The 19,707-nt window shown below is 32.4% G+C and overlaps 1 protein-coding gene across 2 annotated transcripts; it reads left to right on the top strand.

Annotated features, from left to right (window-relative positions):
* Window positions 1-7,877: 7,877 nt before the first annotated feature.
* LOC108338082 (uncharacterized) lies at window positions 7,878-19,286 on the top strand. 2 transcript variants are annotated; one of them, XM_017574776.2, is made up of 15 exons: window positions 7,878-8,044; window positions 10,182-10,716; window positions 10,805-11,081; window positions 11,753-12,051; window positions 12,650-12,832; window positions 13,060-13,797; window positions 13,892-13,983; window positions 14,077-14,136; window positions 14,226-14,314; window positions 15,952-16,542; window positions 16,690-16,764; window positions 17,004-17,074; window positions 17,170-17,227; window positions 17,734-17,947; window positions 18,199-19,286. In XM_017574776.2, exons 2-15 carry the CDS (start codon window positions 10,292-10,294, stop codon window positions 18,915-18,917), a joined length of 3,891 nt encoding a protein of 1,296 aa, XP_017430265.1. In that variant the 5' UTR covers window positions 7,878-8,044; window positions 10,182-10,291; the 3' UTR covers window positions 18,918-19,286. The 2 variants fall into 2 exon arrangements, with proteins under 2 accessions (XP_017430265.1, XP_017430264.1); XM_017574775.2 differs by having other exon boundaries at window positions 17,167-17,227.
* The last annotated feature ends 421 nt before the right edge of the window (window positions 19,287-19,707 follow it).

Genomic DNA, 19,707 nt, shown 5'->3' with positions numbered 1-19,707 from the left:
CACAAATTTTGACCCTAAAATATTAGCTCTGCAACCCAGAAATATCATTAGTGTGCTTTTGCGTTTTGTCAGTTTTGACTTGTGTCTACGCGGTCGTACTCGGAGAAGTGAATCACTTTTTTTTTTCTTCTCTATTGAAAAAAGGACTTAAATACTGCACATATAGGACAAGGGCATACGTGTCTGCCTCCGAGCTTCTGTTTACAGAGAATAGCAGTGGAATATTTTGGTTGTTTTTCCTTCTAACGCTACCGGTGATTCAATGGATTTTGAACTACTTTTTGTCTGTTTAAGCCCTGTAATTATTTTTTCCTCTTCTCTGCTTCATGCCCTGAAATCCCACCCCCAAACTATACTTTCACTCTTCTCACATTTAGGATAGTGAAGAATATTATATACAGAAAAATAGCTGATGTTTCCTTCTACCTCGACATGTCCCGGTTTTCAAACTATACACTGTTCGCGAACTTTATGTTAACAACCGCATATCGAGCAGCAGTGGGAACGTTAGAAAACGACATAGCTACCTCTCTTTTTGTTTGTTGGGCGAGAAAAAGAGAATGGAGGATCATAAAAGTTCTAATTTTTCCTTCAGATTCTGTTGTTGGGTTTCTATGTACTTCGATGTTTTCAAGGTCTTTTCTTTTCCATATTTATTGCGGCATCCATTTTGTTTTACTGCTAGATTTTAGTAACATTCATGCGTTTTTTTTTCTTTGTCGCGCATTACTTTACTTAGTATGTCTCACATGATGTCTCCTTTTACAACTCTCACTTTCCTATATCTCTTATACTGATAAATAAGAAGTCAACGTAATGGTAAGCGAAAAAGATGAAACCTAAAGCCAACATCACTCGTATATTACCTAACAATTCAATTAACTTTTAATATATATTGTTTCAGGTATAGAGCGGAAGTCTCTTACTTAAAGCACTCCAAATTGTCTTGTAAATCGGACTCCCTAGTGATACTCTAGTTGTCTTGTAGGCTGGACTGGCTCCCTAGTGATCATCCATGTTACGTTGTCTGTTCTTCTTCCTTCTTGTCCAAGCCGTGTGAACGGACACCTGTCAAAGTCATTCTGACGCTCAAATTAGTAACGTAACCGAGTGGTTGGCACAACAAGTAATGCATATATTGTGCATCATGATCGTAAAGTCATACCTGAGACCTTTATTTATACTAGTTGTGATGGGATTTTACCTTTCGCTGACCTAATGCGGCTCAATCACACCTTAATTTGCATTAAGGGCTAATGAGTTATTATTGTTTATGATCTAACCATGTGGTCCACCTGGGTGGTAAGCCTGGATGATCGGTCGGGTGGTTGGCCTAGGTGGTTGACCTGGTGGTCGACCGAACGATCGGCCTGGTGGTTGGCCCTGGGTTGTTGGCCTAGGTGGTCGACCGAACAATTGGCCTAGATTATTAGCCTGGTGGTTGGCCCTAGGTTGTTGGCCTGGATGATCGGCTTGGTGGTGCTCAGGAGACCGTAGAGTACATATATTGTATTATTTCAATACAACATTAATATAACATATAAATAAGGGGTTTGCTAACTTGCGTACGCTTGTTTTTCAGTTGGTACATTTTAGCAATGTGTACCGGGTTTTAGTAGACAAAAATACCCTCGTATATTATGGATTTTAAGTTTTAAGATCAAGAATATTTGAATAATTTTATTCTTAAAACTAAAAACAACAAGAAACCCCTAAACCCTTACTCACCTCCCTCATTTCTCTTAACCCTTTCTATTTCATCTCTCCCACTCTAACCTTTTCTCTGTCATCCCTACTGTAGCCCCAAGTGAAAAAATCAAAAACACTCGCCGTTAAACAATTTGCCTTTGTAAAAAGTTGAGTCATTGACATATTCACCTTCAGATAAAGGTTATTCAAGATCTCTTCAATTTCATCATCTTCACTAATCTCTCTAATTTCATCATCTGCAGATATTAAATCATCATTTCTAAAAAAACCATCAAGGCCAATTACCACTTCCTTTGGATGTCATTATGTTTGCGAAAATTAGATAAAATCACACGAGACAAAATTTATAAAATGAAAACTAATTATAAAATCATTTTTTGTAAGAAATTGTTTAACAACGAGTGTTTTTGATTTTTTCCAAGCCAATTACCAATTCCTTCATATGTCATTATGCTTGTTAAAATTAGATAAAATTATATAAGACAAAAATTATAAAATGAAAACTCATTATAAAATTATTTTTTGTAAGATTGTTTAAGCGCTAATGTTTCTAATTTTTTTTCAGTTAGGGCTACTATAGGATGACAGAGAAAATGTTGGAGTGAGAGAGATGAAAGAGAAAGGGTTGAGAGGAATGAGAGAGGTGAGTAAGGGTTTGTTTTTTTTTTAGTTTTGAGAATGAAAATTATTCAAATACCATTGACCTTAAAACTTAGAATCTATAATATATATGAAGGTATTTTTGTCTACTAAAACCCGATAAACATTGCTAAAATGTATCAACTGAAAAACAAGTTTACGCAATTTAACAAATCCCAAATATAATCTTATCATTGGTAAAGATAATAAAATTTATATAAAGACACATTTCAAACATAAATTCGGACTTCAATTCATTTTCTTATTCTCTTATTTACTTGTTAACTTGAAAGTCAACTAGAGATTCTACCTCATTAATAGCTCTACTAAAAATATTTAAATTTTGATAAATTTGAGAACAATGTAAAGTAGACCTGGGTTGTCGAATATAGAATTAACCATCGCGAGCTTTCACTTTAACAATTTACACTTTTGGGAAAATTGGTTCTCCATGATAATTACAATTGATTACGTTTATTCAAGTACGGTATTATAAATTTTCAATATCAAAATAACTTTTATCGTCATCTAAAAAATAAAGATTAATTTCACTAATTTCCTATAAATTAAAGATATGACAACTATTCTGATCCAACAAACATTAAAATAATAAATGTATGAGCTTTTTTACCATCTTTACCTTATATATATATATATATATATATATATATATATATATATATATATATATATATATATATATATATATATATATATATATATATATATATATATATATATATATATATATATATATATATATAACTCCAACTTTGACTTGATCAGTCGAGGAAAGAAATATGTCACCGCACGTGCCAAATCTTAGGCTCGTGTTTTCCTCATTTTGGCATTTTAGAAGACCAGTCATTAATTTTCTCATTAAATTATATAATCAAACTATTTTTTAATTATATTCTAGTATACACTTTTCTTCTTGTTATATATATATATATATATATATATATATATAAATATATATATATATATATATATATATATATATATATATATATATATATATATATATATATATATATATATATATATTCTCTTCCACGCAAAACTTGCGTGAAAATGAAATATTGAAACCATTTTTAATATAATATAAGATAATTAAAACTTTAAGTTTTTGAGCATAAAAAAAACGAGTGTCATTTTTAAAAAAGAAAGTTCATATACATTTAGTTTTAAGATTTTATATAAAAATTGGTGTTAGGTTTCTATACGAGTAATTCAAACTTTAGAGATTATTAATCTCTCCATCCAAATCCAACTCATGTAGAAAGGATCTCTACATGTATGAAATTCAAATATAATTGCTAAAATACTTTCCAATGAATTAAAACTATAAGATTTTTAAATTATTAAAAGAAATAAGCTATCAGTATCTTAAAATATATTTCATTCATTGATTTATTGTACATTCAAATATGTATGTTTTAATATTATAAATTAAACAGAAAAGTTAAATAAACCAATTTAATAATAAGGTTAGTTTACATGACATAACATTACCATTCACTTTATGCAATTTTATTTTTAGTCTAGCTTGATACAATCTCTAGATGATTTTTCAAGCTAAATGTAAAACAATTACTCTATTGATGTGATATATGTATCTCGTTCTTACTGTTAGTTGTAAAATTTATAGACTTTTAAGTGTTTTTCTTTATTAAGTTAACCAAATTATTGTCCGTGAAACAATTAAGAATTCAATTATAGTATAATTTATGTAAAAGCAATTAAAATTTTTATGTTGTGTTATGGATGTTCTTATTAACATGATCCGCGATTATTGATTTGTGAGGTTTACCGTATTCACTTATATTGATTTAAAAACAAGTGAGGGTGCAAATTTGAGAAATTGCATAGATTTGAATATCTTTGCATCTTACTCGAATTTACGATGATTAAAGATGAAATGACAAAATTCCATGATATATTATGATAAATGTTGTTTTGATGGAGGTTGCAGATGAACGTGGGTGGGAGGATGTAAATGTTGTTGTTGGAATCGCTTCCATGGAGGCTTATTTGATTCCAAGCCATTTGCATAAAAGGAAGGACTTGTATTTGATTCCACAAGCAAGTGTATTCGGTTCTAGCAAGGAATGAAGCACTCATATTCGATTTCACACGGGGTGTATTCAATCAGAGCCTCTCTTACAGGGGTGTATTCGATTAGAACCTCTCTTACAGGAGTGTATTCAAATACAATGTCCCTTATTCGGTTCCAAAAGTAGTTATTCGGTTCAAAGCTCCCTTATTTGATTACCACGTTACTTAATACAATTTCTTTTTCATTTAATTTTTTTTTCTCCTTATAATAATTTTAACAATTATATATACTATTAACAATTATCATTTAATATTACTTTTATTACTAAGAATATTTTGTCAATATTTAATTTATATCAATTAAATCATTTTCTTTATTTATTATATGGATCAAATCTAACATTAATTTTTACAAACTTTATTTAAGAATTTATTCTCATTCATTTTTAAATGCTTTAAAAAAATCATTAAGTCACTTTTAAATCTTTTCAAATTCATCTATTTTTTTTTCTTTCAAATTGGACCTCTATATTGAACATAGCCTTAAAAAACTAAAAGATTTTGCCTTAAGTTATTTACCTTCTAGAAAGATCTTGGTAACATCTCGAGAAATGGTTTCTCATTGTATGTTTCTTTTTCTAGTATATAATTTGGTCTAATTAAAAGATTTAGGAAATATTAACATTAGGGACTTGAAATAGTGGATTCGAGTGTAATTTGAATTCTTTATTATATTTTTATTAATTTAAAATACATCAATATGGACATTAATTTTGATATTTTTAAAAAGTTAATATATCAATATTAATATATTTTTAATGTTCAACATAGTACAATAAAAACAACAACAATCTAATAATTTAGATTCTGGTATAAAATTTTTAACAATCAAACACAAAAATTGATAGGACAATGCTGCTAGAGACATTTCTAGAGTCTTTACCGGTAAGTCTTTAATTTATGAGTTATTATTATTATTTAATAGGTAAAACTTAAACTCATGATACCATCACAAAAAATTAAAGTAAAAATAAATATACGAAACTCAAAATAGAAATTTAACTTTCATTGCACAAATGTTCTATAAAACAAAAATCTCGAATTCTACTTCCCTCTCTAAAGCGCTGAAGAATGATTTTCATATGGTTTGAAATGGAGAAGAAAATAAACAATAACAATTATATATGGTACTGAGTTAATAGAAAGATTATTTTGAAAAAAGAAAAAACTACCATTCATCGTAACGTGTTAATATCTTCTTTTTCTTTTTCTTTCGCAAAACTTTAAAGTACATATGGGTCAAAAAGGTTATTGAAGCTGCAGATATGCACTATTTTTTTATATGATTTCTTTTTTACTTGCCTACTTGTGTAACACATAATTAAAGTTCCAAACATTTAATTTAAACACTTTAACTGTGTATGGAAACAGAAAGAAAAAAAATTGTTTTTGCTTCTAACAATCTAATTTGGAGTGCTACGACTTAATTAGTATGAGTTTAGAAAATTATTCTTTAAAATGTTAGTTTATTTTAAAAGCTTAATACTATAAACATATGATTTTTATATAATCATATTAAACTAACAAAACTCTATATAAAGATTAATTATTACTAATATTTTCAAAAACTTCCTACTATTGTAATTGATGGTTCTCGTCCTCTAAATATATCTATAAAATTGTATATTGATCTGTTCACATTAATAAAATAATCATTATAAAAAAAATATATAAATAAGTAATTTCTAAGCTCTTTAAAACCAAAGCCCTTAAAGGATTATCATCACCTGTTCACATACAAGATTAATTTCTTTCCTGTTCATGACCAAACATGGACTGTAAACTCGACTCTCACCACATAACATTAAAAGTAAGAAAATATGATGATAAAATTCAAAGATTAAAATAAGAAATATTTTTAAAAAATAAAAAATCCCATAAATAAGATAAAAGAATATAAAAAAAACCCCTAGAAATCATACTATTAATAATGATTTTATTAAAATTTAAAATTAAGACAAAAGGTCCATACAAACTCGAGTACAAGTTATAATTATACAATATTCGTTATCAAGTAAATTCATACAGTGTAAATTATGTAATTACCAAATATTTAAAAGAATGTGAAAAAATCGAAAGACAGCCAAAATGCAATAATAGTAACTGATTATGAAGTATACAGTTCAAAATTATTACACGATTAAATACATGTTTAGCAAAATCTAAAACTAATGATATTTACAATAGTCGACTATCGTTGCACTTTATTTTAAAGTGCATTATCTTCCTTTTAGAAGAGTTAAGCCCTGAAATTTATATATAATTTTTTTATTCTACTTTAATTTCTTTTCGTTTCTTCTTCAAAAATGATTTACAATTACATATTCAGGATTGACATATGTTACATCATTACTTAAGTTTAAACACTCAAATGGACTTATTTTGTTAAAATAAAACATATGATTACTTTATTTTAGTGTTTATCTTATCACATTAGTCTAATATACAATCCTTGCAAAATTAGTTGGATTAATAAATGACATTACTTATTCCGTTATTAAACATAAGGCACTTATAATTAAATTACACTTTGTTAAGAAAAGATTAACTTAATTAATAACCTTAAATTTGCTTGTAATTATATATTTTTTCAAAATTATGTCTAGATAATTAATAATTGGAGAGAAAATAATAGTAAAAACGTTATAATTTTTAAAATTAAACTCTTCAATAGTCTTAAGGATAGAAAAAGACCATTCATACTATGTATATCGAACAAAAATAGTCAATCATATGTTGGTCTACAAATAATCAACCTAAATTACACAATCTAAAAGTCTTCCAATAGACAAGAAGAGAATTTCAAAATAGTTTAGTTCAATAAGATATGAAAATATTATATATATATATATATATATGTGTGTGTGTTCATATTTCTTATTATAAAACATTTAATATTAATTATATATCTGATTTATTACTTTTCTACTTGTAATAATTAAAAAAAAACAATATATCAAAGCAAGAACACATCAAAAGTTAATTTTGAAGAGTCTTAGCCAATATATTATCATATCTACTTTTAATTATAAGATGAGACAATATATATACACTGCTTCTTAATAATTTAAACAAATATATATCATATATATATATTATTTATAATATTATGTATTACTCATCATATGTAAGAGGTGATACAAAAGTTTATTGTAATTTTTATGTTGATCTTGTAATTTATTATTCTGGGCAGTGATTTTGTTTTGGAATAAAAAAGAGCTGAATCTTAACTAATTGTAATATAGCTGATTACAATAATTTACATGATGCCATAATAATCATGGCACATGTATTGTAACACAATGCCAGTTATACGATGTTGAAGAATGATATTACTAAAATGCCCTTACTTTAGCGAAGATCCTAGTTTGGGAAAAGGAGAAAAGATGGGGAAAAGGGTAATTTGAAGTCGGTCCAATTGTTGGCGATCATGATCAAAACACCGGACTCCATGGCTTCGCCTCGTACGAATTTGGAGCTCCAACTCAGCGTCGGGCAACTCAAATCCTCCTAATTCCAACTTCTCTTCGATTCCTTCAATCGTCAATTCCACTCTCTCCTCGTTGCCACATTCAAGGTCTTCAAATTTGAACTTCGCTATATTTTTTTTTCTTCTTTTCAATTCTCTTGATTCAACTTCTAGGGTTTTCCTTTTATGCAATTCGTAATGCTTTTACTGCAAAACCAAGGTAGTTCGTTATTCTCCTTTTGTCGTTTTCCGTTGATTCAACGCTAGGGTTTCGTCTTCTTGCTTGAAAAGATAATTGAAATTAAAATCGTGCTTTCGACCGAATTTAGATGGAGGCAACAGGGGAGAGCTACAGAAGGGGTATCTACTTGAATGGACTTGCTCCAGCATAGGCAACGCGAGCTATCTTGTTGATTCATGCATTTTTTTTTTCTGTTGTTTTCTATGTCAAATAGTTTACCACTGGGGATATTAATTGACCAAAATTACCTTTTTTATTGCATTGTGTTTTTATCATATATTCAAAAGTAAAGACTACATGATAAATTTTAATGCGCCCTCATTGCTTATAGATAGGTAGTACATTGAACTGGGGAAGTATACTTAAGAGCGAGAGAAGATGGGCAGGAGTATAGGAAGGAAAGATTGTAAACTAAAGTGTTTGTCTGATGTTTGCTTCTGCTTGGCACATTCGGTGGGCGGGACTTGAAACTGTTTTATTCGGAAACTATGTCGATTATTTGTAAAGATTGACATTCTGTTTTGTCTCGTGAGTGGGATAAAAACAGTCTAATTAATGGCTTAGATTGGTGTTTGAAGTCTAGTCAGCATAAATTGTTCTGGCCAGTGGTTTACGTGTGTAGGGTATTGTTGACAAATCTTCGTAGCATTTGTTGTAACTTGTAAGAATTCACCATGAAGCCAATTAAACATTTATTTCTGTAAAGTTAAATATATATTTTTTATATGGTCACGTTGCTTGGTAAAGTATGTGCAGTCTGACCTGCATATTCTGAGCTTGCTAGTATGTTCTACGGTCGGAATTAATGTTGACTGTTGTGGAGTTGGAAAAATTCGTATTCATCCTCATATGAATCGTTTTACCCCATTATTGAATGGGAGTGTCTGTTAACAACTTAGGGTTTATTGGGAAATCCGCTACAACTCAGTTGAACGGAAGTAGTTTCCCACTTTTTGATAGTAAACTGAGAAAGAGATAGTGTGTGGGATCCATGTTCAGGTCAACTGAACCGAAATACAAACGTACACTTCATGGTAATATTCCTTTGTTCTGTAATTTGCACCACCAAAACACACCTGACTGTACAAACCTTTTTTAAACAATTTTCAACCCTTAGTCTCACTTCAACCGTAACTTTGATTGTTAAATTTACTTAGGAGGAGATTCAAGTGCTGCAAGGACTTGTTGTGGTGGTGTATGTATATTACTAAATAAAGTGAGATTTTATTTTTGAGATTTATGGTATAAAATAAAGTGATTCTATACTATAGTTTTTTAAGTATTTTTTTTCCTGGAGTAATTATTTCTCCTAAAGAAACCACTAAAATGACTTATTTTGTTTATTTTTCCTTTTCAAAAGAATATTAATATTGTATTTTTAAAATATTTTTCTTTAATAAATTCACCAACAAACAAGCCTTCTATTTTGTTTTTATTTGTTGAAATGGTATACTATATGGAAAAATGATTAATTAGTAATATAAGGATGAGGACCTAGTCTTATACAGAGTAGATTCTGTCAAATATATGATGCAATTTAATCCACTTTTTATGAGATTTGTCTACTAGAATGGAGTTTTAGATACGAATAGCTATGATTTTTTGAGAGTATCTCTTTGAGTAGCTTTCTATTAGAGTGCTGGCACTGGTAGTTGATTTTATGTATATCAATTTTTGACATTTAAGTTGATTTTTTGCATCATATGTGGAAATTATTCGAATGTGTATCATATATTTTGTCTTTTTTACTATAGAATCCTGAGAGATTTGTAATGAGAATATAATACAATCTTAACCATTCAGATAAGCCTTGTACATATTACAAACTTTTACCTATGAATTCCTTTAAGTTTTTTTTTTGTCATACCTGTTTGTGTTGCACTTGAGTATGAGTACTTATTTGCTATCCCAAATCATACCTATGATGAATTGGGGTTTACATAAATGTCCCATATCTTTGCCAAAGAAGAATTTAACTTTTCTGTGATTATTTTGCCCTTTCAGGTGCTTTGGCCAGTTGTTCTTTTGTTATTTAAATTTGCCCTTTATGTGCCAGAGTGCCGCATCTTTGTCATGCACCACTCTCTGTTCTCTATTTTTAACTCAAAGGATGTATGGGAACTAGGGCAATGGCATCTGGCAAGTTTGATCCACCTTCTAGTAGCCCAGATAGACCATTGTACCCTGGGCAACGTGGATCCCACATAACTGCTTCATTAGATAGATCAGGTAGCTTTCGGGAAAGCATGGAAAATTCAGCTCTGTCTTCTCTTTCTAACATGTTAAGAAGCAGTTCTCCAGCAACACGTGGGGAAGTAGAGAACTTCTTCAATTATGTGCATTTTGATCCAAAGTACTTAACACTAGATCATAAGTCTAATCGTCAAGTGGAATATAAGCGACATGTCAATGCTGCTCTTGGAATTTCACCCGATGAATCTCCATCTAGTTCTTCAAAAGGCAAGCTACTGCCATCGCCAGTACCAGAAGACATGAAACGACTCAAGGATATTTTGGGAGCAAGCTCAATGAGGGCGAGGTAGTTCTTTGTAGGTTTTGTTACATACATTGTAGTTGGATGTGTGTAATTAAGTTTATAACATTTCATTATATGCTGTATTCAACAGGGATCGTGTGAAAATGTTTAGTGAAGCTTTATCAGTATTTCATGAAGTTTTCCCAACTATAACTTTAAAGAAAAGATCTCGAGCTGAAAGTTTCTCTAATGACCGTTCTAATGTCATGTCAAGTGATCGCCCAGTCTTGGGGTCAAGCATGGGTAAGGGTGGTGTTCAAGGTCATCCTGTGACAGGTGGTTTTGAACTTGAGCAGCAAAAGTCAGAAGAACGAACCAAAAGTGTTGTTCCAAACAAGCGTACTCGAACTTCTATGGTTGATGTTAGGGTATGTGTCTTAGGTGATTTTCCCCATTCTTGTTTGCAAGTGTTAACATGCTCAATTTCACTCTTCTTTAATTCTTCCTATAATTGCATATTCATTTTCATACTGTCTGGATATTTAAAATAAATACTGTAGTCACATACAACGTTATATATCTACCAGTTGTATATTTTTTATTTTGCAACATTTGTTCCTAACTGTGATTTACCTTGAAACTGCTTTAGTTTAAATGTGCCTGCTAGAACATTTCTCCAGTGACATTTTTGTGGATATCACTTTATGTCTGGAATTATAAAATTATACACACACACACACACACACACACACACACACACACACACACATATATATATATTTATTTATTTATATATATATATATATATATATATATATATATATATTTATTTATCTGTATACATTATGTGTTCTTCCTGAAGTTTGTAAGTAGGTTTCCAACAGCATTATGTTTGCTTATGCCTTCTCATTTTTTTTTCTGTGAAAGGAGTGAAATATAGTATATTCTACATTTTAGTTTTTAGGTTTTTGTGAGGGAAAACTGTTGTAGGCTCAGATTTGAATATTTGTTCTTTCTTTTATATAGAGTAACCTTTCAGATCAATATGGCATGCAATAAAACCTTTTGAGCAACACTAACATGTCTTGATAAATTTCAGATGGATGTGAGGACTAATTCTCTTGTCAGGCCATCAGGCCCAGTTGACAGAGACAAGGAAAAGTCACGGATTACCAGCAATGGTGCAGTTCAGAGTGAAGAACGAACCTTACCTATTGTTGGTGATGGTTGGGAAAAGACAAAAATGAAGAAGAAGCGTTCCTGCATCAAACTAGATGGTTCTCCAAGTACAACATTGACTAAACCTGTTAACACCTTCCAAGAAACTAAACAGGGAATGCAACAAAGACTTGTTACTGATTCTCGGTCAAAATTGAGTAATGATTCTCATTCTTTTAGGTACGAACGAGTTACATATTTTTATTTTGTTATATGTGGGAGAATTGAAGATAATGAAAACATCCTTTAAAAAAAGACATGTTAGTGTTGCTCAAAAGGTTTTATTGCATGCCATATTGATCTGAAAGGTTACTCTATATAAAAGAAATAACAAATATTCAAATCTGAGCCTACAACAGTTTTCCCTCACAAAAGGGAAAATATGAAAGAAATGTTATATCCCAAGAGCGAATCATATAAAACAATGATGTTGAATCTCTTTAATCAACTACCTGATAACTGTATAAATTGCTCAGTTTCATGAATTCTGGCCTCCTGTTTCCTGCTATATGCTTTAAATGGAGAATGAAAATAAATTATAGACAATAACTGTAATGGAGTTCTCTTCTCCGAGTATTTATAGTGAAATGACTTTTGTCTAAGAAAGAGAATACAGTTGTGAGGGATTTTATTGATTTAAGAACAATGTCTTTAAAATCTCTGATGGATGATAACATGTATGATATAACAGTTTATATTTATATTTATAAGCAATTCTAACTGATTATAGTGCTCTAACCTAGCTTATAAATATAATAATTTCACTATTTTCTTGCAGGTCAGGAGTTTCCAATGGAACTGTTGGGGCTGGAAAATCAGATGGTGTCTCTCAACAAGCTGGGTTGGGCATACGAGCCTCTACCCCCAGAAACAACCAATATAACAATTCCCCTGTCAATGATAGGCGAGGTCGCCCTGTTGGTTCAGACAAGGAAAGGGTGAATTTCAGAGCTGTAAACAAGTAAACACAAGCCGTGGATCCTATATCTTCTTTATTTTCTTTCTTGCTTTTAGGAATAATAATTGTCCTTTACAATTTTGCTTCATGTCGCTTTCTCATTGTCTCCTTATTTTCATTTTGTTAGGTGTGGTTGTTCAATTGATTATACTTCAAATGTCTCTTTGTCTGAGTGATATTTTTTATGTAATGGATGATTTATTCAGTATTTATGTTATATGGATGCCCAGGGCAACTGCACGTGATGAGTTTAATTCAGCCAGTCCTACTGCTAGTGCAAAAATGAATACGGCTATTCGGGCTCCACGGTCTGGTTCAGGAGTTGCCCCCAAGTTGTCACCAGTTGTCCATAGAGCAGCTGTTCCTAACGATTGGGAACTCTCTCACTGTGCTACGAAGCCACCTGCTGCTGCTAACAATCGCAAGCGTGTGGCTTCTGCAAGGTCATCTTCCCCGCCTGTTGTACCCTGGCAGAGGCCACAAAAGAGCTCTCGCACTGCCAGAAGAACAAATTTCATGTCTATTGTTTCAAACAATGATGAAGCTCCAGCTTTAGATACTGCATCTGATGTTGCTGGTAATGATCTGGGGTTAGGATTTTCCAGACGCTTGGCTGGCAGTTCTATCCAGCAAATTAAATTAAAAGCTGATCCTTCATCTTCAGCTGCCTTATCTGAAAGTGAAGAGTCAGGGGTGGCTGACACTAAACCAAAAGAAAAGGGTAGGAAGCCGGAAGAGATAGATCAGAAATCTGGACAAAACGTTCAAAAGGTGTCTAACTTGGTATTACCGACAAGAAAGAATAAGCTTGTTTCTGAAGAACATGGAGATGGTGTTAGGAGGCAAGGGAGGACTGGACGCAGTCTTACTGCCACAAGGTCACTAATGCCAATGACATCTGAGAAGCTTGGGAATATTGGAACTGCAAAGCAACTTAGAAGTGCAAGACTATCTGATAAGAATGAAAGGTTCCATCCTTCTATCTGAGAAATTTGTTTAAGTTGTTTGACAATTTATTTGGGCAGATGGATTAAAGTCCATGACTTGATGAAATCCTTGCAGCAAGGCAGGTCGTCCACCATCCAGGAAACTTTCTGATCGCAAGGCCTATGCACGTCAAAAGCCTACTATTAATGCAGCCACAGATTTTTTTGGTACTAGTTCATTCTTCTAGAAGAGATTAATGGACTAAATTTTTAACTGCAGTACAAGTATATTGTTATTCACTTTTGGTTTATTTGGTTTAGTTGGGTCAGAAGATGGACATGAAGAGCTGCTGGCTGCTGTAAAGGGTCTTATCAACTCTGGTATGAATCTCATTGAATACTTTTTTATATATTTGCAGCCTAAAAATTTCTCCCTTATGGAGTTCTTTTGTATTTTCTTGTTACTGCAGCTCATACTTTTTCCAGCCCCTTCTGGAGGCAGATGGAGCCTTTCTTCAGTTTGATAACTGAGGAGGATATTTCTTACTGGAAGCAAAAGGTAATCTTTACCTTCTCAACGGTTACAAATGACAACTATTTTTCTGAAATTAATTAATCGGTCCCTAGTGACACCTCTTTTGTTGTTACTCCCACATGAAAAACTCTATACTTTGGTCCTTATATGAAATCAACTGCATGTGGATAAGTTCTTATTGTTCATTACCGGTGTCAGATTTGGTCCCTATACTTCTCAGTTGACAATGTTTTCCGCTTTAGTTCTTAGATGAAGAAATTTAACTCTTCATTACTTGATTTTGTCTTCAAATGAAAAGAAAAAAGTACTATGTTTTTTCCCTTACACTAGACACATTTAGTGAACATTTTTAACAAAATGATCAACATTCAAAATTTAGCAGACATCACTATTGTTGATAAATTGATATTAGATTTGGTTCCTGTGCATGGCAGTTGGCAATGTTTCTGTTTTAGTTTTTCATGAAGAAATTTTACAATTCCTTTGTTCATTTTGGTCTTGTATAAAAATACTATATTTTGGTCGTTACAATAGACATATTTCGTGAATTTTTTAATATAGTGATGAATATGTGAAGTTTATTCATGTACGGATGAAATAAAAAAATATTCAGAGTGTACGGACCAAGTTTTTAACTTGAACATTTTCTTCTGTGTTGGATTTGTTGTAATGCTGACTCTTTTAGCCTATAATTTCAGAAAAAAAGTACATTTCAGCAATATATTTTTATTCAGTAATAGTACTTATTAATCAGGATACCATACCCGTGTGCTATTGTTGAATACTTGCAGGTTTATTTATTTTGTTAGATCTTTTTATTAGTTCTATTATATGCAATGATGCCTATAGAATACATCAGTATTATTACTAAGAAATATCAAATATCGACCAGATGAAGCATGCAATGTTTCCTTTTGGTATAGATATTTATGTGGTGTCATAGGTATGATATAGAAGATGAAATACAGTGCAGTCATTTACTGTTATAGTTTAATGTGACATTGACACTGATCAGTTCTGTATGCATCCAAAGGTAATTTCATAACTGTCATATTTCATCTTGAAACCAATTGACAACAAGTGAAGTTGTGCAATAAATACATAAAGCCACAATTCAAGAATTAAGGCAGACAATGAAGTCTGACATTGTCATCTTCATATGATAAATTTCATTTTAGAACCAATTGACATTAAGTCTAGTTACTCAACAGATATTAATTTGCACTCTAAGAATTGAGGCACACGATATCGGACTTCCTAACAATAACTATATTAGCTGGCTGCACTTACTGTTTTGTTCAGGTTAAGCTAAGCCAGAATATGAAAATGCTTGTTGTAGTTGGCTGATTAGGCTCATATCTGAGAACCAGTGGGGAGTTTTTTTTTTTTTTTTTTTTAAATTTTCTGCATATATAAAATATTATTTAAATAAGTACTTTCATAAACACTTGTAGAAAAAAAGAAGGTAGAACGCATTGAGCTTTTCCATAAGCTAAAATATCAACTTATACATCTTAGCTCTTGGATAAGATAAGAGCTTCTATAAAAGTTAATTTGAAAAAAATTTATTTAAAGCAAAAAAGAAATTAATTTGAAAATTTGACCTGCCTAGAATAGGAATAGATTATTTAAACATTTATTGATACTTTACTTTCCTTCAGATAAATCTTGAATCAAGCACGCCTATGCCAACTCCCATTCCTTCAAATATAGATGGCTGCGAAACCATTGTCAATGGATATGGGTTGACGGCCTGTGAAAGAGATTCTGGATCTGATGCTCAATGGAATGCTGGAGTTATTTCAGAACAGTTGCAACTATCTAAGGGAGGTCATAATATGATTCCTCTGTGTCATAGGCTTATAGCTGCTTTAATCTCAGAGGAGGAGTGTAGTGGTGGAAGTGAACAATTCAAGTTTGATGCTTTCGATCCTGAATTTGACCCTGACGGGCAATCAGAATTGAGTGGTTTGGATTACCACTCGGGAACAAATTTTCAGTTTGCTTGTCATTCTGCTTCTAATGGTTATAGGATTATAGACAAGCCACAACATGATGTAACTCATAGTGATATCATTGGTATTCCTCCAACTGGGTTGAATTCAAGCTTTGGTAAATCTGTAAATGGTTTTCTCCACGATAAAGCATCAATGTCTAGCTTTACCGGTTCAGAGATGCAATATGATAGTTTGGGTATAAATGATAAGATTCTCTTGGAGCTTAAAAGCATTGGAATTGCCCCGGTTCCTGAGGTGAGTCTAAATGCCTAATCCATAAGATTTAAACTATATTGTTCTTTGAATTTTTGCAACCAATTGATATACTTCAAGACGTTTTTGCCTTTGCTGTTGAATCTTTAATATGGTACTCTGGTACTGATTTTAATTTTGTTTTTCAAGCCTGATATGTTGCAAACAGATGACGAGGGAATATTGGAGGATATTACTAAGTTGGAGGAGCTTTACCAAGGGCAGGTACTGATTGATTGATGCAGAAGCCAAGTTGTACTTTTTTATTTGTCCTAATCCTTTTTTTCCCATAACTATTATTTATGTTGTGATATTTCGCAACGGTAGATTTTATATATTATATAAGTATATAGATCAGTCATAGAGATGGAAACCTTCAATTTATAGATTATATTCAACATTTGACGCTCTTCATTTTTTAATGGATGTAATTCATTTTGATTTCTATTTCTTGTATTTTACAGATTTCAAAGAAGAAAAGCTTGCTAGATGGATTGTTCAGAGTTGCCTCAGTGGATAAAGAACTTCAAGAAAAGTAATTGCCCTGCCACTTATAGCCTAATTATTTGCTCATTCTAACTTATTTGGCCTTCATTCTTCTGATTGGAAATATAAACTTCTGTTTAGCAGGGACTTTGAGCAACGTGCTCTAGATAAACTTGTACTGATGGCTTATGAGAAGTACATGGTAATCTGCTTAACATTCAATACTATTTGTGTTTATAATGTGCTTTCAATTTTTGAATCTTAATTCTGCATGCTATTTTAGTTGTGCTCCTGTTGAAAAATGTAGTCTCAAGAAATCCTTGGCCTATTACTTTTGCTGAGACGTGGTGTATTTTGCCTATTCTTGGTCTTTGGTCTTTACCAGTAAAACCAAAATTCATGCTTTACCGAAATGCCTTATTATCTTGTTTGAAATAATTGAATTGTTTTAGTAGAAAGTATCCAGCCTTTCATTTACTTGTAGAGTCAAATCTCAATAAAAGGGCGGTCCGTGCACTGGGCTCCAAAGTGTTAGTCGTGGAGGTTAAGGAGGATAAGATATCGTGTAATTACTTGCTAGAAAAAAGACTCTGCAACTAAAACCCTTACCCTTAATGTTTTACAAAACTTGCGCTCAAAATGCTTTGCTGTTACTATTTTATAATTAGGTAACATGGGTGAGTAAATTGACAAACGGTTGATTTACAGGCTAGTTGGGGCCCTAGTCCCTCTGGTGGGAAAAATACGAGCAACAAAATGGCCAAGCAAGCTGCTTTGGGATTTGTCAAACGAACATTGGAGCGATGCCATCAATTTGAAGAAACTGGCAAGAGCTGCTTCAGTGATCCTTTATTCAAGGATATGTTCCTTGCTGAATCTTCGAAACCTCATCTTTCTTCCCTTTCCGTTGAAGCAAGAACAGGTAGGTGTTTGTCAAACGAACATTGCAGCGATGCCATCAATTTCATTAAATGCTTTGATCTGATCTACTCTGTCTTTCTTCGTATTCAACTGTGTTCAGCATCACTATTTTAGCTTAGAATTTAATAACTTTGGGACTGCATTTAACATCTTTGTCTAATGTGCTATGTCATCAACTCATCTTGTTTATCTTTTTGCACATCTTGACAAACTCTGTTTTTTTTTTTAATTTAATTGTTTTACTTTCTGCAGCTTCTATGGGTTCACAACAGAGTCCATCGCAGTTTAGTCAGAATATGGATAATCATGACCTCCATTCATCAGATATGCTTCCTGCTTTAAATCATTCATCTGACCAAACTAGTGGGAAGGAAGATCTCTGGTCAAACAGAGTGAAGAAGAGGGAATTGTCCCTTGATGATGTGGGTGGTACTCCTGGTCTTTCTAGTGCTTCAGGCATTGGAAGTTCTGTAACAAGCAGTGCCAAAGGAAAGAGGAGTGAGAGAGATAGAGATGGAAAGGGGCACAGCCGGGAGGTACTATCCAGAAATGGAACCACAAAAGTTGGTAGGCCAGCATCATCCAGTGCTAAGGGTGATAGAAAATCCAAAACAAAGCCTAAGCAGAAAGCAACTCAGAATTCAGTTTCTGTGAATGGCCTCCTTGGGAAGTTATCAGAACAACCAAAACCAGCATTATCTTCTACTCCAAAGTCTAATGAAATGCCTACAACTAGCAATACGAAGGAAAAGGATGAGTTTGGCTTGGGTGGATTGGATGATCACGAGCCTATTGATTTGTCCAACCTGCAACTACCTGGAATGGATGTACTTGGTGTTGGTGATGACCAAGGTCAGGATCTTGGTTCATGGTTGAATATTGATGATGATGGATTACAAGATCATGATGACTTTATGGGCGGCCTTGAAATTCCAATGGACGATCTCTCGGACTTGAATATGATAGTTTGAAGCTGCCTTTTTTGTATAGTCCTGTTTAGTATACCAATAACAAAAGCAAACAGTACGTTCAAGAAATGACTAGTTACATAGGATGGTCTTATGGCTAATCCCGTCCACAATTAGGTTATATAGATTCTTTGGTAGACTATGCCCTCCAAGTTGTTTTTGAGTGACCTTTCCAGCTGTTTCGGATTTTGCTCGTGTTAAAGTTCATGACTTCCACTGTAAAGATCTTTTTGTTCTAAGGTACAAGTTAGCATTCCTGGTAATTATATCTTAGCCAACACTTCCTGGTTGTAGCTCTTACAAATCAGAGAACAAGACCTCATGTACATACATTTAATATTTCTAATAAAATCAGCTTTTCATTTGCTGAAATTACACCTGGCTGGCCACCCTCATGGTCTCCCTTCTCTCTCCCTGTTTCTTTGGTTTTCTTTTGGAGTTTTGCTTTTGCAGGTACATATTCAATGTGATGTACGAGCGGTCTGCTGCTGTAGCTTCATCCAGGTATTATCCACATTATTGTACGAGATAGTCTTGGAAAAACTGATACTGATACTTATCTGATCAACTGATTGTTGTCTACGTTGCACCAGATAATCCAGTTGCTGTGTTAATTTGGGTATATGGGGCAGATTCTGGGAATAGCATCGCTCATTCTCTCGTCTCCAATTAAGGTTTGGAAGTGAATAGGGACTAAACATTTTTCCTGATATTATAGTCGTTCTAGTTGATTTTGACTTCTGAGATTCTGTAGATGGATGAATTACAACCTTTGTAGATTGAAGGGAGATCT

Source organism: Vigna angularis, chromosome 1, assembly GCF_016808095.1.
Source record: "Vigna angularis cultivar LongXiaoDou No.4 chromosome 1, ASM1680809v1, whole genome shotgun sequence".
NCBI classification, from domain to species: domain Eukaryota; kingdom Viridiplantae; phylum Streptophyta; class Magnoliopsida; order Fabales; family Fabaceae; genus Vigna; species Vigna angularis.
The sequence above is the reverse complement of the archived record's forward strand: the minus strand, read 5'-3'. Positions and strand labels throughout refer to the sequence as shown.